This window comes from Zalophus californianus, chromosome 9, assembly GCF_009762305.2.
Source record: "Zalophus californianus isolate mZalCal1 chromosome 9, mZalCal1.pri.v2, whole genome shotgun sequence".
NCBI classification, from domain to species: Eukaryota; Metazoa; Chordata; class Mammalia; order Carnivora; family Otariidae; genus Zalophus; species Zalophus californianus.
In genome coordinates, this window is record NC_045603.1 from 72,490,004 (window position 1) to 72,511,352 (window position 21,349).

The 21,349-nt window shown below is 41.6% G+C and overlaps 1 protein-coding gene across 1 annotated transcript in view; it reads left to right on the top strand.

Moving 5' to 3' along the window:
- Positions 1-1,864: 1,864 nt before the first annotated feature.
- The window catches only part of SLC2A13 (solute carrier family 2 member 13), a 375,990-nt gene continuing 356,505 nt past the window's right edge, over positions 1,865-21,349 (top strand). The window contains exon 1 of the mRNA XM_027592538.2: positions 1,865-2,564. Within this exon, the coding sequence (XP_027448339.1) occupies positions 2,009-2,564 (556 nt within the window). The 5' untranslated portion in view covers positions 1,865-2,008. The remainder of the gene's footprint in view (positions 2,565-21,349) is intronic.

Genomic DNA, 21,349 nt, shown 5'->3' on the forward strand with positions numbered 1-21,349 from the left:
TGCAGCTGGGGCAGGATTCAGGGAACTCCAGTTAGGACTCCGCTCTGGTGTAAAATGAAGTTGGCTCCCTCCAACACTGAGGAGAACTCTGCTTAACTCTCTGATGCCTTTTTTTTCATGTCATATTTCTTTTGAGATATAACCTGACCTTAGATATATAAATGCCCTGATGATACAGAACAGAACCGTTTTGAGTAGTTTAGTGTTCTGTGACACAAAATCTCAATTTCCAGCAAAGAACTCTCAGGAGCACTCACTACACCTGCTTGGAGTAAAAGGCAGTTTGTTGCAGCTCGGGAAGAGGAACTGTTAACAGGATTAGCTAATGCTCATCTGGTGTGGCGGTCTCTTTAAAAGTGGTGAGCCGACTCACCACCAGGGGGCGCAGGGTTTCTATAGTAAATGCGGAAAAAGATGCGCTCTCACCTGGATCTTTCCCGAAGGCTGAATCTTAAAGAGTTCATTGCTCCGGAGCTAAAAGCTCTCTGTTTAATTGATCCCTGGGAATGATGATAGAGCCTTGCTTTAAAGCCACACAATCAGTTTAAACAGTTAAACCCTCTGAGCTCATTCATTCATTTTTCCTGGTTGCTGGAAAAGAAAGTGCTATATTATGGAGATAATCATGACAGATAATCCAAATGAAAGCAATTTTGACAAATTCTAATAAAACTTTTTGTTGAAACAGGGATGACAAAATCCTTTTCTCTAAAAGGGAAATAGTTTAGACTGCATGAAAAATAGGCCTCAGGCTAAGAATCTTTTGCTCAAATAAAGGAAATAAGAGCCCTGGAATTGTAAGAAATAGAATTATATGCTGCTTTAACTCATGCCCTCAGCCTGAAGAACGAAAGCAAATTAGAGAGACAAGGTAATCTTTCTCTTCTGAAGTGGAACTGTATAAAATGATTTACAAATGACTTAAAGTGGAGGGGATTCAACAACAGGCAATTAATTCAACAGTTTTAAAAAAATCGGTCGCAAATAATGCCATCTTTGCTTTGTTTCAAGCAAATAAGGCACATCCTTTTTTTGGTGAGCATGTTGGGGGAGGGAGATGGAGGTTGCCTATTAAATCACAGATCGGATTCTAGGGGTTTAATTTCTACCCGTGGGAAGCACCTGGTTATACACGAGTGGAATGCATACATGTAGATTTTCTTTTACATATCAGGGATTTGTGCCGGATTTTGGGATTTGCCTGGGGAGATACTTTATCTCTGTCCTCAAAGAATTAAGATGTACCATAGCTTTACAATAAGCATAAATTGAGGAGGGACTGGCAATGAGGGGAGACTGCTTATAGAGGTGGGAGAACACAGCTCTGAATGAGAACAAACTCATTTATGTCACACTATTATAAAAGAAAGAAGGCTTGCTAGGTACCATACCAGTATATATTTTCCTAGGCCCTTTCCAGCTTTGGCCATCCCCAGGTCGTTAGAAGGCCGATCAGGATGTTTTAAGGGGTTCTCTCCCTAGCCTCCCACACCTATTAACTTGGCATTCCCACATTGGCCTGCTCCTCAGCTGCAGCCCCCCGGGCCACGGTTAATTCCTTACGGATGCCAGTACCCTAAATTAAGAAGCCTCGGTCAGAGGTCGACCCAGCCCGGTAGGGTGGGGTTTAGAGGTCTCGGGCGGTCCGCGCCTGGCCCCACCCAGGGAAGGGGTGGAGCGTCTCGCGGCCCTGCCCCGCAGGCCCGGGGTGCACGTGACCCGCGGCCCCGCCTCCCGCCCGCTCCGCAGCGCCAGCTCGGCAGGCGCGGGGCGTGAGTCTCGAGTGAGACCCGCCAGGCTCCTACTCCGCAGCGGCGGAGCTCGGCGGGCAGCAACTTTATCCCCGGAGCGGCCGCGGCGGCGGCTGCTGCCGTGGCAGCCGGAGCGGGAGCCGGGAGGAGGAAGGCGGCGGCCGTAGCTCCTGCCCGCTCGGGCTGTCCAGCCCTCGGAGACCGCCGGCCCGCCGAGCCTCACCGCCCCCCCCCGGGAAGTCCCGGGCCCCTGCCCTATGTCCCGCAAGGCGAGCGAGAATGTGGAGTACACGCTGCGGAGCCTGAGCAGCCTCATGGGCGAGCGGCGCAGGAAGCAGCAGGAGCCGGACGCGGCGAGCGCGGCCGGGGAGCGCAGTCTCCTGGCGGCCGCCGAGTCGAGCGCCAGCCTGCAGAGCGCGGGTGCGGGCGGCGGCGGCGTCGGGGACCTGGAGCGCGCGGCGCGGCGGCAGTTCCAGCAGGACGAGACCCCCGCCTTCGTGTACGTGGTGGCCGTCTTCTCCGCGCTGGGCGGCTTCCTGTTCGGCTATGACACCGGCGTGGTGTCGGGGGCCATGCTGCTGCTCAAGCGGCAGCTCAGCCTGGACGCTCTGTGGCAGGAGCTGCTCGTGTCCAGCACGGTGGGGGCGGCCGCCGTCTCGGCGCTGGCCGGCGGGGCCCTCAACGGCGTCTTCGGCCGCCGCGCCGCCATCCTGCTGGCCAGTGCCCTCTTCACAGCCGGTTCCGCGGTGCTGGCCGCGGCCAACAACAAGGAGACACTGCTAGCCGGCCGCCTGGTCGTAGGGCTTGGCATCGGTGAGTTAGTGCTCTGCGAAGGGCGCCCTTGACCCTGGTCCCTGCATTCCTTTTGCTCCTCCGGGGTCCCCGTCGGGGCTTGCTGACCCGGAGAACACTCACCTTGTCTGGTCCCGAGAGCCCATCTGTTACTCCGGGCTCTAAGGCTCCCGCGGAGGGTGGAGGTGGTGGTGTTAGCTCTGGGCTCCCTTGAGCCCACGTGGAATCTTCGATCGCCCACGGACAAGTGAATCCGCGCGATTGTTGCATGTCCTAGCACTTCTAAGAACCCGAGTCATTACCTTGATCCAGCCCTACCTGATGCCCCTCTAGAGCTTATGAGGGGAGAGTCTCTTGCTCTCTCTTTTTCTACTGCTAACCCCTTTTCCTTTCCAGGATTCCAAACTCGGAGCGCCATCAGTCTTAAATTCCCAGTAAGATGATTTTTTTAAAGTTAAGTGATTCTGGACTGTATTCTTTGCTACTAGTACTCTTCTTCTCTGGTCATTTATCTTAAGGTGGAGTATTGTTTTTCCTCTCCTTTTGCCTTTAAAATTGTATTGTCTCTTTCATATTTTTCGCAAATGAAGTCCTTCTGTTCTTCTAACTTTTTCCCTTTAAATCCATATCCACCCATTCTCCTTTTTCGTTTTGCCCCTCTTGCTTTCCTGTTGGGAGCCAAATTATCTATTAAAGGTCATGTTCACTTATTAAATTCATTTAGGAGCCACTCCCCCTGTGGATAAATGCCCAGCAAGATAGATGTTTGCAATTACTTCAAAAATGAAAGGATTAAGGTTCCCTGGGCATTGATTTTTCACCCTGGTTGCTGAGCAGGGGAGGTACAATGGCAAGTTCTTGGCAGAGGGAAGCTATTTGGAATGTGCTCGGTATTATTAGAAAGCACTTCTGAGGGAAAGTAGGAGGTTGAAACATAAATCTCACTAGTAATTTTTCTAAGACATGCTGCTGATGCTTTTTAAATGTTTCATTTTAGAAGTCAGTTCGTTTCCTTTAGAGTGCTGTTGAAGTATTTTCCCCCCTATGGCTGGGGCTTGATGAAAACTCTTTAAGCCTGGGACTCCTAACGATTTGTCCATTCACCACTTGACATCTTGTTTTTCACCCCCTTCCTTGTAGTCTCTAAGGGGAAGCAAGCCCCATTTATACAATTCCACCTTTAGGAACCATGAGCCTGAACTCCAGCTCCCTGCAATTTATATCCAAAATCTGTCATTGCTGACTTTCCTTTTGTTTCTTGTACTGTTAATTAGTGAAGCAGGGCAAGGCTCTCAGTAAAATATTAAGTTGGCACATTAAAGTCCAAAATGACCAAAAAGTACAGCTGAAATGAAACCTCTTTGTAGAGGAAATACCTGTCCCTTCAGGACCATTCCATAAGTAACTTGTGGTTAAAGTCAAATGATCAGGATTCTTTTCTCCTTATTCTCTGCTTGGGGCACCTGAACTATGTTGATTGTTTCTTCTGACCTAGAAATAACATCATTTTAGGCAGCAAGATTTGTTCATAAGACTGAATCTTGTGATTTTGAAATTGAATAATGTTCTGCAGGGTGAATGAATAATGTTTTGCAGCTTTGAATGAAGCTTCCTAGAGTTGAGGTGTGGCAAGTATTGGTTATTTGGATACTCTGTTCACTCTATCTGCTGGGAAAATGTTGTGGGTAAGGTCTCCTCCTAGATGTTGTGAGCAGCAGAATGGTGAGGAGGATTTAACCCAGTAAGAGTAGCAGGGTGGGAATAAAGCCAGGTAGAACTTGCTAGGCTCCATGAGAAGGTCTCTCAGGGAGAGAGAGCTGATGCTTTCAAAAAGGGTACAAAAAAAAAAAAAAAGGGACAGGTATCCTAACAGAGGGAAGCTGGAAGCTCTTCCCCATAGAAATGGTATGTTCATGCGTGAGTAGTGTTTTAACAGAGGTGAAGAAAGAACCGTCTAAGCCAGGGGATGCTTGGGGGAACAAGGTGGGTGTAACAAAGAGGATGAAGCAGAGGGTGAGATGGGAAAGGTGGATTTGCGGAACTGCAGACCCCTGTGTATCCCACGGCCTCCTTCTGTGGCACCTGGGCTGCTTGTCTGACTGTGCATCCCAGTTGAGACATGGTCCTGATTTAGTCCTGGTGTGACCCATCTCCTCAGAAAGACGCTCTTAGAATAGACGCCCTGATACAAAGTATCCTAAAAGTCTTCTTTAATTATAAAACGGGTAATGCTAAAGTCATAAGCAGGCTTTGAAATAGACCACATTTTGAATTAGGATTATGCAAAGCATGCAGTTGTACATGTAAAATCCTTAAAACTCACAAAGATTACTAACCTCCCAAAGGAGAAGTCAGAGTTATTTTTAGCTACAAGGAAATGGGTCCTTAACAGGAATTTTTTTGGGGGGCTCGGGGGGACACTAAATCTGTTTTGCTTGCTTAAGTACACTAAATCTGGGTGAATTTCATTCTACTTTTTTTTGAGTAAATTTTATGGGAAGTGGGAAGGTTTTTTTTTTTGTTTTTGATCCTTTTAATACTTAGTAAATGTTGATGAATAACAAAATGTGGCTTTTGCTATTTTTTTTTTTTCCAGGAAAAGTTTGCAGTGGTAATTTCTTTCACACATTTACCTGTGATAAATATAAAGTCCATGGGGACAGGGCTTTTGTTCATTTTGTTCACTGATGTGTATTCCTAGACTATAGGAGGCCCTTACTGATTGGAATAGTGAGCAGAAACATTAAAAAAATAATAATTCCACTTCTCTTAGGGTACCACTTTAAGATAGGACTGTTCTTTAAAAAAGTGTTATTTTATCAAAATATTTGACAGGCCATCTCAGGGTTTTATTTTCTAATACTTTAATGCAGTCATTCATTTATATATTCAACAAATGCTAATTAAGCTTCCATTATTGATTCTGTCAGATTTGGGGTAGGCAGGAATTAGATAAAAATCCCACCCTGGAGGTGTTCATTCTCTAATAGAAAAGGACCATCAACAAACAATTAAAATACAATAGAAGTTTCTCTAAGAGCCAGAAGAGTAGGCAGTTGATTCTTTTGGGGGTGGGGGGAGTAAATAGAACACATGGAAGGTTTTACAGAAACACTTAAAATGGAGTTTGAAGAGTGGGTAGGGGTTCAGCAGATGTAGAGGTAGCTGGGAAAAGAGCTAATATTTAGTGCTTTAATTTCTACTACGCCTCCTGCATTACTTTCCATATATTATTTCATTTAATTCTTCTAACTCTGAAGTAGATGGGAAACGGGTCCCCTTTTGCTGGATGTGGAGACAGTCTATAGCAGTTAAATGACAAGGTCACTGGTACAAAGTCAGGATTAAAAAAGCAAAGACTCGGAGCCTTTTGCTTATATTACTCTCCCGGGCATTTAAGGTAGCATTAACAGCAAGTGTAAAGGCATACAAAAATCAAAGCAGTATTTGAAGCATAGTGAAAGGTGGTGATGGGGCGCTCATGAAACTAGAATGATGTTTGGCGGGGGGGGGGGGGGGGGGGAAGTTATGCTGAATAGGGATTATTTGGCAATGCCTATACAGGGACAGTCATGGGATGTTTTTAGCTATAAATTATGTGATCAGATTAAACATCCTTTGTATCTGGTCTTTTTGCTCCCCGCCCTTTTGCTTTTAAACTCTTATTTTCTTCCCCAAACCTTCTTGCCTCTTTGAATTTTGTAGTATTAGAAATTCTTTGTGGAGATGGTTACTGCAGGGTGGGTAAAGCATAGCAAGTGGCCATGAATTACTGGAGTAGGAAGAGTCTGTGGGGCCTTCAACAGAAACCTTTGAAAAAGATAAAGATAACCAAGCAGTAGAGTGTAGTTGTTAGTCTCTATTAAATGAGTCAGATGGTGAAAGAAGCATCAGAAATTGGGTATTAGTGTTTGAGTTAGTTTAAGGAATCAGTTTTCTTTTTACAACAAAATCAGCTGACTGAGTGCCTGTTTGAATAGGGCATTACTTTAGGCTTTTGTTTTCACCAGAGGTTCCTTTGGTTCCTCTGGTTTATTTTGCTCTTGTCTTGAATTGAGTCTTGGGACCAGACTGTCTCATTTAGTCGTTTCTCCACGGTGTTGGCATTTACTCTGCTGCTCATTATAAGCAGTGATTTAGTGCCTGTGTAGCAAATATCAGGAAGTGTCTAAATTCAGATATTCACCAATATTCAAAACCTTTACTGAGAATTGACATATTAATTTATACAGCACTGGGTTTGTTAAATTAATCTTAGATCTGCATCAGTTTTTCCTGTCTCAGTACTCCCTCTACTGGAACACAATTTGTGGCTGCATATTGCAGCTTGTAATCAGTCTGTTATAACCTGTAGAGTAATATTTCTAAAAATACAACTTTTTTTCAAATAGCACTTTGAATTCTTTGATGCACAGCAAATGTAAAATCTTGTTTGATCAAAAACTCCATTCAGTACTGAGATTAATGTCAATAAAGAATTTAGGTAAGCAGGGTTAGTCAGAATCAACCAGATTTTTAAAATATCAGCTGATGTGATTTTATTTTTGTTTTTTGCCATCAAGTTTGTTTTTCCTACTCCCTGCCACCCCCCACCTCCCACTTTTTTTTTCAGTTCCATCTTTTAAAGCAGGATTTCTTTGTTGGATTTACCAGCATGAAACTGACATGTAAGTAAAACTTTATTTCACTTCCTCTGTTTCCTTGTCTCACACACATTGTATGTATGTGCAACACCCCCTCCACTTTTCTGTCTGGTGGCATTGACATTGTAGAGTTACACTGAGGATTACGACCTAATTATGTTTGCCTAGTAGTGTTGCAACACCATCCTCTAGTGAGTTGTCAGTAGGTTGACAGAGAAGTCTATTAACATGAGTTCTGTGAAGTTGTTCATGTGACTTCAGAAGAAGACATTTCTTTTTCATCCATCCATAGTTCTTTCTATATTTTAAGCTCAAAGTCAGAACCCAGGTAAGTTGACTGCCTTGGCATTGATGTTTTTGGCTTTAACACATCTGCTGATATAGAACCTGCTGGTAGATCTCAAATAGCAAGCAGCCTTTGCCTTCTTACTAAAAAGCCCAGGAGGCTATTTTCCTTTCCTTTTTCTGATCAAATTTGATTCCTTTATGCATCCTTTTTGTCTACAACTCTCTTCATTCCTCTTAACTTTCTTTTTCTTTTGACCTTTGGAGTAAGTTGTAGCAACACTTCTGTGGAGAAAGCTTTCATTGTCAGGAGGAAAATCTGTACTCACCAGAAACCCCAAAATATCTTTCCCACATTTAAAATTTAATTTCTCTGGATGTAGAGAGAAAAAATAGCCAAGTTTTATAGACACCTCAGCTTTAGCTGGGAGTACTGCATGCTTTATACTTAAGCCTTTATTAGGACCACTGTTTGGAGTGATGTGGTCTGGAGTATGTGTCAGAAGCCACATGGCAGGAATTTCATCTCACAGTGCTACAGCAGTGTCTGGGGGGCTGGGGGGGGCACCAGTGTGTGGTGGCACCAGCGTTCTTCTTTACCAGATCCCATCATCTCTGTCCTGCCCTGGGGGGGCTCTCAGGAGTCACTCTGCAGGGCAGAATGTGAATGGGCAATCGATTAAGCTGCCAGTGCGCTGGAAACAGTACCTAACGCTTGTTCCGTGCCGGGCAGTCTGCCCAAAACTTTGCATATATCCACGTAATCTTCATAATAATCCAGTGGGACCACATGACTTTTTTTTCTTTTTACGATGAAGATGTTTAGGCAGAAAGAGAGGAAGTAATTTTCTCATGATCACAAAGCTCCTGAGTGGTGGTGCCTGAGTTGGCTCCCGAGAGGTCCAGCTTTGTTACTGCTCAGTGACACTGTCACTTCTCTCTCAAACTAGCATAATTATTTTCCATGATGTTAGGTGGATGTTACTTTTAAAATCTAAACTTTTAAAATGAGTTCTTCAAGAGTACAGCCATGACATATCAAGGAGTGGCAATGAGGAAAGCAAAGTTGGTTAGGACATTTCTTTCCTGTGCTAAGGACGTGTGACGAGGGATGCCTGTAATCAGGACTGTTGTGTTGCACAATCCGGGGGCTCCATATTCACTATAGAGGAGCTGCAGTGAAAATAGGCCCCGGGAGTTGGACCGCATGGAAATACTGCCTGTGGTACAACAACTAAGATTTTAAAAATGTCTTTTCTGCTTTTCCCTTTAAGCTTATGATCTCTTTTTGGAATGGGCTTTTCCATAACATTCTCTCTACCCCTCGTCCCACAGACATTTGCTGAGTGATGACTTTGTTGAGAGCTAGAGAGACTCGGATAAAAATAAACCCTGTTTTTAAAAGACCTAAGTCTACTGGGAAAGACAAAACATGAGAACATAGTGATGTGTTGTTAATCCTACGATAGAAGTATCTGTACGATGTTGGGGCACCTGGGTGGCTCAGTCAGTTAAGCATCTGCCTTTGGCTCAGGTCATGATCCCAGGGTCCTGAGATCAAGCCCTACATCAGGCTCCTTGCTCAGCGGGGAGCCTGCTTCTCCCTCTCCCTCTGCCTGCCACTCCACCTGCTTGTGCTCGTGCTCTGTCAAGTAAATAAATAAAATCTCAAAAAAAAAAAGTGTAGGATGTTTACTCATCCTTCTAGGTCCAGCTTTATCATGAAAGCTTTCTTAGTTGGAAACAGTACTTTCTCTGAGCCATGTTTATGGCATTTAACTGCATTATTTCTTGCAATATGCCTTTTGGCCATCGCTCTTTTCTGCTGGTAGACCAGAAACTCCTGGTGTTAATAAGGTGTTAATAGTGTTTATGTCCTCTCACTGCACTCAGTACCATACTTTTTATATATTAAGCTCTAAAATGTGTATACTAAAGAATGTAGATAAAGAATATATGTAGGAGCGCCTGGGTGGCTCAGTCCTTTAAGCTTCCGACTCTTGGTTTCAGCTTAGGTCATCATCTCATGGGTTGTGGATCAAGCCCCATGTAGGGCTCTGTGAACGGCAGGGAGTCTGCTTGAGGATTCTTTCCCTCTGCCTCTCCCCCACTTGCTCTCTCTCACTCTCTCAAATAAATAAATAAATCTTAAAAATATGTAGACCTATTATGTAAAACCAAAGAATGCATAAATATAATTCTCAACAGGATGTTGCTATAGTTGAACACTTAGAAACCTCAGGTACACATTTAATTGCTGCATTGTTAATTCAGAAAGTGGAGTAGCACCGTGAAGCGTAAGGCCTCTCATCCACACTGCCTGGGCTTACACCCTGGCTGGCCCCTTACGACCTGGGTGGTCATGTTAAATCTTGTGCTTCAGTTTCCTCATCTGAAGAATACCTGCCTCATAGGGTAGTTACGAGGATTAAATGAGTTTATCTTATAAGTTGCTTTCACAGTACCTGGCAAAGTAAAGCATCACTGTTTGTTAAACATTCACATGTAAGCTGTGTAACCCTTGACAGATTCCCACCATGTGCCTCATTTTCCACATCTCTAAAGTGAGTGTTATGATAGCAGTTAGAAAATAGGGTTGTTGTAGAAAGTACATGAGCTCATGCATGTACAAGTACCTTGGTATCAGTAAAATGGTAGCTCTTGTTATCAGGTGTAGCCATCTCTGTCATCACCCTACCAACATTTTATAATCAGGGAAAATAAAATTATTATTAGATTTTAATGTTTATCATAACCATTAACAGATGAGTAAGAATTCCATAATATACATTGAACAAATCTGAAAGAATGAGTAATTTGAAAGCAGAACAGTACTGTCTTTCAAGTGTTTAACTTACATTATGTAAGATCTAGCAAGACAGATGAAGTTTTGAACTAGGTCTTGGAGAAGGTTATAAACATAGGTCATCTGAGAGGAGGATACTTTTCTGGTTGGGGAAGGGAGAAGTGATAAATATGAAGCCTTGAGGAGAGCAAGCAGTTTTTCCTGGCTAGGTGTAGGGCTTGAATAGGAAAGTAGTCAAAATGTGAACCTATTTGTTAGGGTATAATCTTGGCCAGTGGTAAGAGACCAGTTGGATCTGTGCTATTAGATATGTCTATAATGTAATATTTTATATGCATGCTTGTAGACAAAATAGTTCAGTTCCCAGTGGAAAAGATATATCTGCCTTTTAAGAGGCAAAGAATGAATAGTTTTAATAAAAACTTGAAAATAATAACCTTGGAATAAAAAGAATTTTAGTAATGGAAGCTTTCATATGAAACTCCATTATCATATTTTGGGCTTAGTTTATGACTCCATGTCAGGAACTCATTCCCTACAACAGAGAAAATTGGAAACTAAAATTGTGTGCATCATATTCAAGGACTAAACATGGACCATTTAATGTTTGGTTAGCAAAGCTTGTAGTTTTGAAAGGGAAGTATAATGACTAAAAATGAGTTGCAAGCACATTTAACAGTGGAATTCACAGATTCTTGAAATGTAGGCATCATTATAAATTAATATTAGGCTAAGATCTGAAGCAGTTGCTGCCACGTCTGCCTAATTCTAATATTTACTATAAAATCATAAAGAAAATGGCTTCTGATACTCCTCCTTCCACTGTTTTTGGACCAGTAAAATCAGTGTAACATGGCCATCCGTGATTTTGTAGGTAAATAGCATGTCTATCTCAGCGGTCATGCAGGGCCCACAGGCTGCCTTGCATGCCCGGCAGTGAAGTTGGTGAGGCTGGAAAACATGCAGAAAACACAAAACCCAAAACTGTTCCCATCCTTTCTCATGCCTGTTGAACGAAAGCTTTTTGGGAATTCTTACAGAATCTTTCATTTTTATTCACTCCTATGTGAGGAAAATATGTAGAATTTTGGGAGTTTACTATTCTTTCTTGTACTTGTCTCTCTTTTTTTTTTTAAGACTTTATTTATTTGACAGAGAGAGACACAGCAAGAGAGGGAACAGAAGCAGGGAGAGTGGGAGAGGGAGACAAGCCGGGACCCCGATGCGGGGCTCAATCCCAGGACCCTGGGATCCCGACCTGAGCTGAAGGCAGACGCTTAATGACTGAGCCACCCAGGCGCCCTGTACTTGTCTCTTTTAAATGATTTCTGATGTTAAAATTCATCCGAAGAACCTAGAATTCTAACAGTGTGTCATTTTTCCTTGAATAATCTCTCTCTGAAAATCCCTAATCTTCATTTCCTGGGGTGTAATGCTTACTTAAAGGCAGCTTATTAGAAGTGTTGTAAAAAGTCAAAATACGGTAGAGAGATTTTGAAGCAAAGCTCACTCATCCTTTATGCCCATGTGTGCATGTGTTTTATGTGTATTCACTCATTAACCAAGAAGGTTCGTATTTTCCATACTTCAAGCGAATTAAAGGAAGTGTAGAGAGGTTTGATAAATTAGCAGTGTTAGTGACAGTGCTGAGATTCAAATCCAGATTTCTGATCAAGGGCCAGTGTGTGCCCTACCTCTCCATTATATGAAAAATCCAGTTCTTGATTGTGAAAGCTAAAATAGTCACAGTGATATTTCCTAGGTTAGTAGATGGATTTAATGTACTTCATGTAATTTAATTATGTGTATGTAATTAAAATCCATATAAGATACTTTGTAGAATTCCAAAAATGATTGTCAAAGGAATGGTGATGAGGTTGGGGGAACAGTAATGAACAACTAGATAGAAATTACTCCAAATATACAATACGTTGTTATATGGCATAATAATATATTATTAAAGTCAGAAAAGAGATGAGTAGAACAGAATGACAATTTCAGCAGTAGATCCAGCTATTTGGATTTAGTATTCAACAAATCAGATAAGACAACAGGTAAAGAATTATTAAATAATTGAGAAAAAATAATATGAATAAAAGTGTAAATGCAATTTATTCTCAAGATATAGTAAAGTTTAAAAAAATGGAGTGTTTTTTTATCTTTATCAGTGATATGGTTAATTATATTATAATTCTTAAAACCTCTAGAACTTTTATTTTTTTTTATTTATTTATTTATTTTTTATTTTTTTTTAAAGATTTTATTTATTTATTCATGAGAGACAGAGAGAGAGAGAGAGAGAGAGGCAGAGGGAGAAGCAGGCTCCCAAGGAGCAGGGAGCCTGATGCGGGACTCGATCCCAGCACCCTGGGATCATGACCTGAGCCGAAGGCAGACGCTTAACCATCTGAGCCACCCAGGCGCCCCCTCTAGAACTTTTAAAAGCAAGGTGACGGATTGGAAAAATATTGTGATACATTTATTTAACAGAAAAAATATGCTCATAGCATATTAAATAGACTGCTTAGCAGCAAAGTAAATGCAATTAGTAAATAAACTTAGAAAAGCATTCGACCTTGTTAATAATTTGAAGTGAAAATTAAGGTTACATCATACTAAATTAGCAAATTAGAAACAACTCAGCTAGTTGTACCCTAGGAAGAGCTTTTCTGGTTGGAAAATAAATTGGAATAATTTTTATAAGTTTTTACAATTTTCATTAAAGATTTTATTTATGAATTAGAGACAGCTTGCACATGAGAGAGCACAAGCAGGTTGGAGGGGCAGAGAGAAAGGGAGAAGCAGGCTCCCTGATCCCAGGAGCCTGGGATCATGACCTGAGCCAAAGGCAGACACTTAACCAACTGAGCCACCCAGGTGCCCCTGGAATAATTTTTTGTAGAGAATATTATACATAATATCCTGACATGTTTAATATGTTTCATTCATTTGTTCTTTTGTTCATTAATTCAACAAACCTATTTTGAATTACTGACATATTAGTACCAAATTAAACACTGCGTTACAGAAGTTAATGTGAGGTCTATGCTTTTGGAGTTCATTTGTAAATGGCTGCTATTTTTAGATCTGGAAATTTCACTTGAGGAATTATAAGGAAGTAAAAGAAACTCATTTTGCATGAAGATATTTATAGGTGTACAATATGTAATTTTAAAAAAACTGGGGGAGGGGCACCTGAGTGACTCGGTTGAGCAGCCACTCTTGATTTCAGCTTTGGTCATGATGGTGGGGTCCTGGGATCAAACCCTGCTTGGGGCTCAGTGGGAATCTTCTTGAAGATTCTGTCTCCCTCTGTGCACCCCCCGCCCCTGCTTGCCTGTGCTCCCTTAAAAAAAAAAAGTTGGGGGGCAGAGCAAGATGGCAGAGGAGTAGGAGACCTGGATTTCCTCTGGTCTCAGGAATTCAGCTGAACAGGGATCAAACCATTCTGAACACCTACAAACTCAACAGGAGATCGAAGAAGAGAGTAGCAACAACTCTCTGAACAGAGAAACGACCACTTACTGGAAGGTAGGACGTGTGGAGAAGTGAATCCAAGGTGATATTTGGGAAGACAAACTGTGGGGGAGGGGGCTTCTGTCGGCCACCTCTGGCAAATGATAGAGCCGCGGAGCACAAAATCAGAACTTTTAGAAGTCGGCTCCGCTGAGGGACATTGCTCCAGTGGCTAAGCTGGGAGTGGAACCCTCGCGGGACAGTGTGGTCTCAGGACCCTCAGGGTCACAGAAAGACCAGGGGTGCCTGAGTGCAGCAGAGCTCCCACGTATCGGAGCGGGAAAGCCGGCTGCAGAGACGGAGCCGAGGCGCGGGCTCTCAGCCTGGGGTTGTCATAAACTGTGATCCGCGGCACAGTCGGGCCACTGTTCCTCCAGCAGGGACCCGACAAGCGGCAGATCCAGGGAGACTCCCCTTCCTCCTCCGGGAGGAGCGGCGGGAGAGTGCACTGCAGGGATCTGCTGGGTTTGGAGACTCCACATGGGGGCCTGCACCAGAGATAGAAACGCTCGGTCACAGGCCGAGTGAGCATGGAGTGTGGCCGGAGACCGGGGAGACGGGAGTGACTGCTTTTCTCTGGGGGCGCACTGAGGAGCGGGACCCCGAGTTCTCAGCTTCTCCGGGCGGAGATTGGGAGGCCACCATTTTCACTCTGGTCCTCCAAAGCTGTACCTAGAGCTTGCAGGGAACAAAAGCTCCTGAGCGCAAACCTGAACAGATTGCTTAGCCCGGACCGACAAGGGCGGGGCAATTCCGCCTCCGGCAAAGACATTTGGAAACCACAGCAACAGGCCCAGAAGATCAGCAGGAGCAACCAGCAAGCCAAGACCAAGTTTACTCATCACGGAGAATGGGAGAACTCCAGTGTTAGGGGAATACTGCACATAGAATTCATGGCTTTTTTACCATGATTCATTAGTTTTTCAAAGTTAATTTTTTTAACTTTTTTTTGAATTTTTCTTTTTCCCTTTTTCAACCAACATCTTATCAATCCCTTTTTTTAAAAAAACATTTTTTATTTTTCATTTTTAGTCATATTTTATCCCTTCGGTAGTTACCCTTATTTTTGGCAGATATATATATATAAGTTGTTCTCTCTTTAAAATTTTGAGATAGTTTCCTCTAACAGATCAAAATATACCCTAAATCACTAGTGTATGGCTTTGTTCCAGTCTCCTGCCTGATCACATTCTCTCCCTTTTTTTTTCTTTTTTTTTTTTTAAATCGTCTTCTTTCTTTTTTGAAACAACTTCTTATCAATTCCTTTTATAAAATCTTTTATAATTTTCATCTTTACAGTCATCTTCCATCCCTTCATTGTAGCAACCCTTATTTTGTACATATATGTCTTTCTTCCTTTAAAATTTTAGGAAGCACTTTCTTCTAACAGACCAAAATACGCCCAAAATCTAGTGTGTGGCACTGATCTATGCACTTGCCTGATCATATTTGATCATATTCTGTTTTGTTTGTTTTGTTCTGTTTTTGTTTTTATCTTTTTTTTTTCTCTTTTTTCTTTCTTTCCCTTTCTTTTCCCCTGGTTTCAGGTCTTTTCTGAATGTATAGAGTATATTTGCTGGGGACGTTGTTAACCTGTTAGCGTTTTCTTCTCTCATTCATCTATTCTCCTCTGGACAAAATGACAAGACAAAAAAAAATCACCTCAGCAAAAGGAACAAGACATAGTACCGTCAGCCAGGGACCTACTCAATACGGACATTAGTACGATGTCGGACCTAGAGTTCAGAATCATGACTTTAAAGATACTAGCTGGGCTTGAAAAAAGTGTGGAAGGTATTAGAAAAACCGTTTCTGGAGAAATAAAAGAACTAAAATCTAACCAAGTCGAAATCAAAAAGGCTATTAATGAGGTGCAATCAAAAATGGGGGCACTGACTGCTAGGATAAATGAGGCAGAAGAGAGAATCAGCGATATAGAAGACCAAATGATGGAAAATAAAGAGGCTGAGGAAAAGAGAGAGAAACAACTACAGGATCGTGAGGGCAGAATTCGAGAGAGAAGCGATACTGTAAGACGAAACAGCATGAGAATAATTGGGATCCCAGAAGAAGAAGAAAGAGAGAGAGGGGCAGAAGGTATATTGGAGCAAATAATAGCAGAGAACTTCCCTAATGTTGGGAAGGAAACAGGTATCAAAATCCAGGAGGCACAGAGAACCCCTCTCAAAATCAATAAAAATAGGTCAACACCCCGACATCTGATAGTAAAACTTACGGGTCTCAGAGACAAAGAGAAAATCCTGAAATCAGCTTGGGATAAGAGATCTGTAATCTACAATGGTGGAAACATTAGATTGGCAACAGACCTATCCACAGAGACCTGGCAGACCAGAAAGGACTGGCATGATATCTTCAGAGCACTAAATGAGAAAAATATGCAGCCAAGAATACTATATCCAGCTAGGCTGTCATTGAAAATAGAAGGAGAGATCAAAAGCTTCCAGGACAAACAAAAACTAAAGGAATTTGCAAGCACGAAACCAGCCCTCCAAGAGATATTGAAAGGGGTCCTCTAAGCAAAGAGAGAGCCTAAAAGCAGCATAGATCAGAAAGGAACACAGACAATATACAGTAACAGTCACCTTACAGGCAATACAATGGCACTAAATATTTTTCAATAGTTACCCTCAATGTAAATGGGCTAAGTGCCCCAATCAAAAGACACAGGCTACCAGATTGGATTAAAAAACAAGACCCATCAATATGCTGTCTGCAAGAGACTCATTTTAGACCCAAAGACACCCCCAGATTGAAAGTGAGGGGGGTGGAAAACCATTTACCATGCTAATGGACACCAAAGAAAGCTGGGGGTGGCAATCCTTATATCAGACAAATTAGATTTTAAAACGAAGACTGTAATAAGAGATGAAGAAGGACACTATATTCCTACTTAAAGGGTCTATCCAACAAGACGATCTAACCATTGTAAATATCTATGCCCCTAACATGGGAGCAGCGAGTTATATAAGGCAATTAATAACAAAAGCAAAGAAACACCTTGACAACAATACAATAATACTGGGGGAGTTTAACACCCCCTGACTGAAATGGACAGATCATCTAAGCAAAAGATTAACCATTAAATAAAGACTTTAAATGAAACACTGGACCAAATGGACTTCACAGACATATTCAGAACATCCCATCCTAAAGCAACAGAATACACATTCTTCACTAGTGCCCATGGAACATTCTCCAGAATTGATCACATCCTAGGTCACAAATCAGGTCTCAACTGGTACCAAAAGATTGGGATTATTCCCTGCATATTTTCAGACCACAATGCTTTGAAACTAGAACTCAATCACAAGAGGAAAGTCAGAAAGAACTCAAATAGATGGAGGCTAAAGAGCATCCTACTAAAGAATGAATGGGTCAACCAGGAATTTAAAGAAGAATTAAAAAAATTCATGGAAACCAATGAAAAAGAAAACACAACTGTTCAAAATCTTTGGGATGCAGCAAAGGCAGTCCTAAGAGAAAAGTGTATAGCAATACAAGCCTTTCTCAAGAAACAAGAAAGGTCTCAAATACACATCCTAACCCTACCCCTAAAGGAGCTAGAGAAAAAACAGCAAATAAAGCCTAAACCCAGCAGGAGAAGAGAAATAATAAAGATCAGAGCAGAAATCAATGAAATAGAAACCAAAAGAACAGTAGAACAGATCAACGAAACTAGGAGCTGGATCATTGAAAGAATTAACAAGATTGATAAACCCCTGGCCAGACTTATCAAAAAGAAGAGAGAAATGACCCCAAATCAACAAAATCATGAAGGAAAGGGGAGCGATCACAACCAACACCAAAGAAATACAAACAATTATAAGAACCTATTATGAGCAACTCTATGCCAGCAAATTAGATAACTTGGAAGAAATGGGTGCATTCCTAGAGATGTATCAACTACCAAAATTGAACCAGGAAGAAATAGAAAACCTGAACACACCTATAACCACTAAGGAAATTAAAGCAGTCATCAAAAACCTCCCAACAAACAAAAGCCCAGAGCCAGATGGCTTCCCAGGGGAATTCTACCAAACATTTCAAGAAGAATTAATACCTATTCTCCTGAAACTGTTCGAAAAAATAGAAATGGAGGGAAAACTTCCAAATTCATTTTATGAGGCCACCATTACCTTGATCCCAAAACCAGACAAAGACCCCATGAAAAAGGAGAATTACAGACCGATATCCTTGATGAATATGGATGCAAAAATTCTCACCAAAATAGTAGCCAATAGGATCCAACAGTACATTAAAAGGATTATTCACCACGACCAAGTGAGATTTATCCCTGGGCTGCAAGGATGGTTTAACATCCGCAAATCAATCAACATGATACAATACAGTAACAAAAGAAAGAACAAGAATCATATGATCCTCTCAATAGATGCAGAAAAAGCATTTGACAAAGTACAGCATCCTTTCTTGATCAAAACTCTTCAGAGTATAGGAATAGAGGGTACATACCTCAATATCATAAAAGCCATCTATGAAAAACCTACAGCGAATATCATTCTCAATGGGGAAAAGCTGAGAGCTTTTCCCCTAAGGTCAGGAACGCGGCAGGGATGTCCACTCTCACCACTGCTATTCAACATAGCATTAGAAGTCCTAGCCACAGCAATCAGACAACAAAAAGAAATCAAAGGCATCCAAATCGGCAAAGAGGAAGTCAAACTCTCACTCTTTGCAGATGATATGATACTGTATGTGGAAAACCCAAAAGACTCCACCCCAAAACTGCTAGAACTCATACAGGAATTCAGTCAAGTAGCAGGCTATAAAATCAATGCACAGAAATCAGTGGCATTCCTATACACCAACAACAAGACAGAAGAGAGACAAATCAAGGAGTTGATCCCATTTACAGTTGCACCCAAAACCATAAGATACCTAGGAATAAATTTAACCAAAGAGGCAAAGGATCAGTACTCAGAAAAGTATAAAATACTCATGAAAGAAATTGAAGAAGACACAAAGAAATGAAAAAACGTTCCATGATTATGGATTAGAAGAACAAACATTGTGAAGATGTCAATGCTACCTAGAGCAATCTACACATTCAGTGCAATCCCCATCAAAATACCATCCACTTTTTTCAAAGAAATGGAACAAAGAATCCTAAAATTTGTATGGAAGAAGAAGAGACCCCGAATAGCCAGAGGAATGTTGAAAAAGAAAAGCAAAGCTGGCGGCATCACAATTCCGGACTTCCAGCTTTATTACAAAGCTGTCATCGTCAAGACAGTATGGTACTGGCACAAAAACAGACACATAGATCAATGGAACAGAATAGAAAGCCCAGAAATGGACCCTCAACTCTATGGTCAACTCATCTTTGACAAAGCAGGAAAGAATTTCCAGCGGCAAAAAGACAGTCTCTTCAACAAATGGTGTTGGGAAAATTGGACAGCCATATGCAGAAGAATGAAACTGGACCATTTCCTTACACCACACACAAAAATAGACTCCAAATGCTTGAAAGACCTAAACATGAGACAGGAGTCCATCAAAGTCCTAAAGGAGAACACAGGTAGCAACCTCTTCGAATTCAGCCGCAACAACTTCTTCCCAGAAACATCGCCAAAGGCAAGGGAAGCAAGGACAAAAATGAACTATTGGGATTTCATCAAGATAAAAAGCTTTTGCACAGCAAAAGAAAGGGTCCACAAAACCAAAAGACAACCGACAGAATGGGAGAAAATATTTGCAAATGACATATCAGATAAAGGGCTAGTATCCAAAATCTCTAAAGAACTTATCAAACTCAACACCCAAAGAACAAATGAGCCAATCAAGAAATGGGCAGATGACATGAACAGACATTTTTCCAAGGAAGACATCCAAATGGCCAACAGACACATGAAAAAGTGCTCAACATCACTCAGCATCAGGGAAATCCAAATCAAAACCTCAGTGAGATACCACCTCACACCAGTTAGAATGGCTAAAATTAACAAGTCAGGGAACGACAGATGTTGGCGGGGATGCGGAGAAAGGGGAACCCTCCTACATTGTTGGTGGGAATGCAAGCTGGTGCAACCACTCTGGAAAACAGTGTGGAGGTTCCTCAAACAGTTGAAAAGAGAGCTACCATACGACCCAGCAATTGCACTACTGGGTATTTACCTCAAAGATACAAATGTAGGGATCTGAAGGGGTACGTGCACCCCAATATTTATAGCAGCAATGTCCACAATAGCTAAACTGTGGAAAGAGCCAAGATGTCCATCAACAGATGAATGGAGAAAGAAAATGTTATATATATAAATATATTTATATATATATGTATTTATATATATATATATATATATATACACACACACACACAATGGAATATCATGCAGCCATCAAAAGGAATGAGATCTTGCCATTTGCAACGACGTGGATGGAACTGGAGGGTGATATGCTGAGTGAAATAAGTCAATCTGAGAAAGACATGTATCATATGACCTCACCGATATGAGGAATTCTTAATCTCAGGAAACAAACTGAGGGTTGCTGGAGTGGTGGGGGGTGGGAGGGAGGGGCTGGCTGGGTGATAGACATTGGGGAGGGTATGTGCTAATGTGATTGCTGTGAATTGTGCAAGAGAGTTGAATCACAGATCTGTACTTCTGAAACAAATAATGCAATATATGTTAAGAAAAAAAGAAGATAGGAGGGGAAGATGAACCATGAGAGACAATGGACTCTGAAAAACAAACTGAGGGTTCTAGAGGGGAGGGGGGTGGGGGGATGGGTTAGCCTGGTGATGGGTATTAAAGAGGGTACATTCTGGGTGGAGCACTGGGTGTTATGCACAAACAATGGATCATGGTATACTACATCAAAAACTAATGTATGGTGATTAACATAACAATAAAATGTAGGAAGGAATAAAGTGGGGAGAGATGCCCCCCAAAAAAAAGTTGGGGGGAAAACCTCTGAGTGCCTAGTGATTAGGAATGATTACGTATGAACGTCACATTGCCGTTAAAATGAACCCATTGAAAGCACATGCACTTGGGATACATACAGATCCACAAATAAGCAACCCAAAGAATAGAATCTGATTAACAACTATATAAAAAATCTTGGCTGGACTTGGAGTCTGAAAGAAGGTATAACATTGTGTATGTAGTTAACATGTGGCAAAATGGTTTTCAGTTTTGTTACTGTTGCCTTTATTCATTGTTACAGTTTTACCTGGAATCCAGACTTTTGTTTTAAAATACACAGGTAGGTATATAACAAAAGACTCTGGCAACAAATTTTTTTCGAAATGTGATTTTTACCTCTTATTCTATGGAATGAAGTTTTTAAGAAACGACAAAAATATTATGAAGAATCTAATCCTATGAGAGTTGCTTTAATGTATTTTCCCCTTAACTTTTAACTCCTTGCATGGCTTAACAAAACTCCATGATATGTGATGTACATTTCTTGGATCTTGCTATTTTATGTCTCCAAAGAAAGTATGTTGCTTACTTTATCACTGAGAAAAATAGAAACAGTCAGAATGAGAACATCCCCAAAGTCCCGCATCTCTG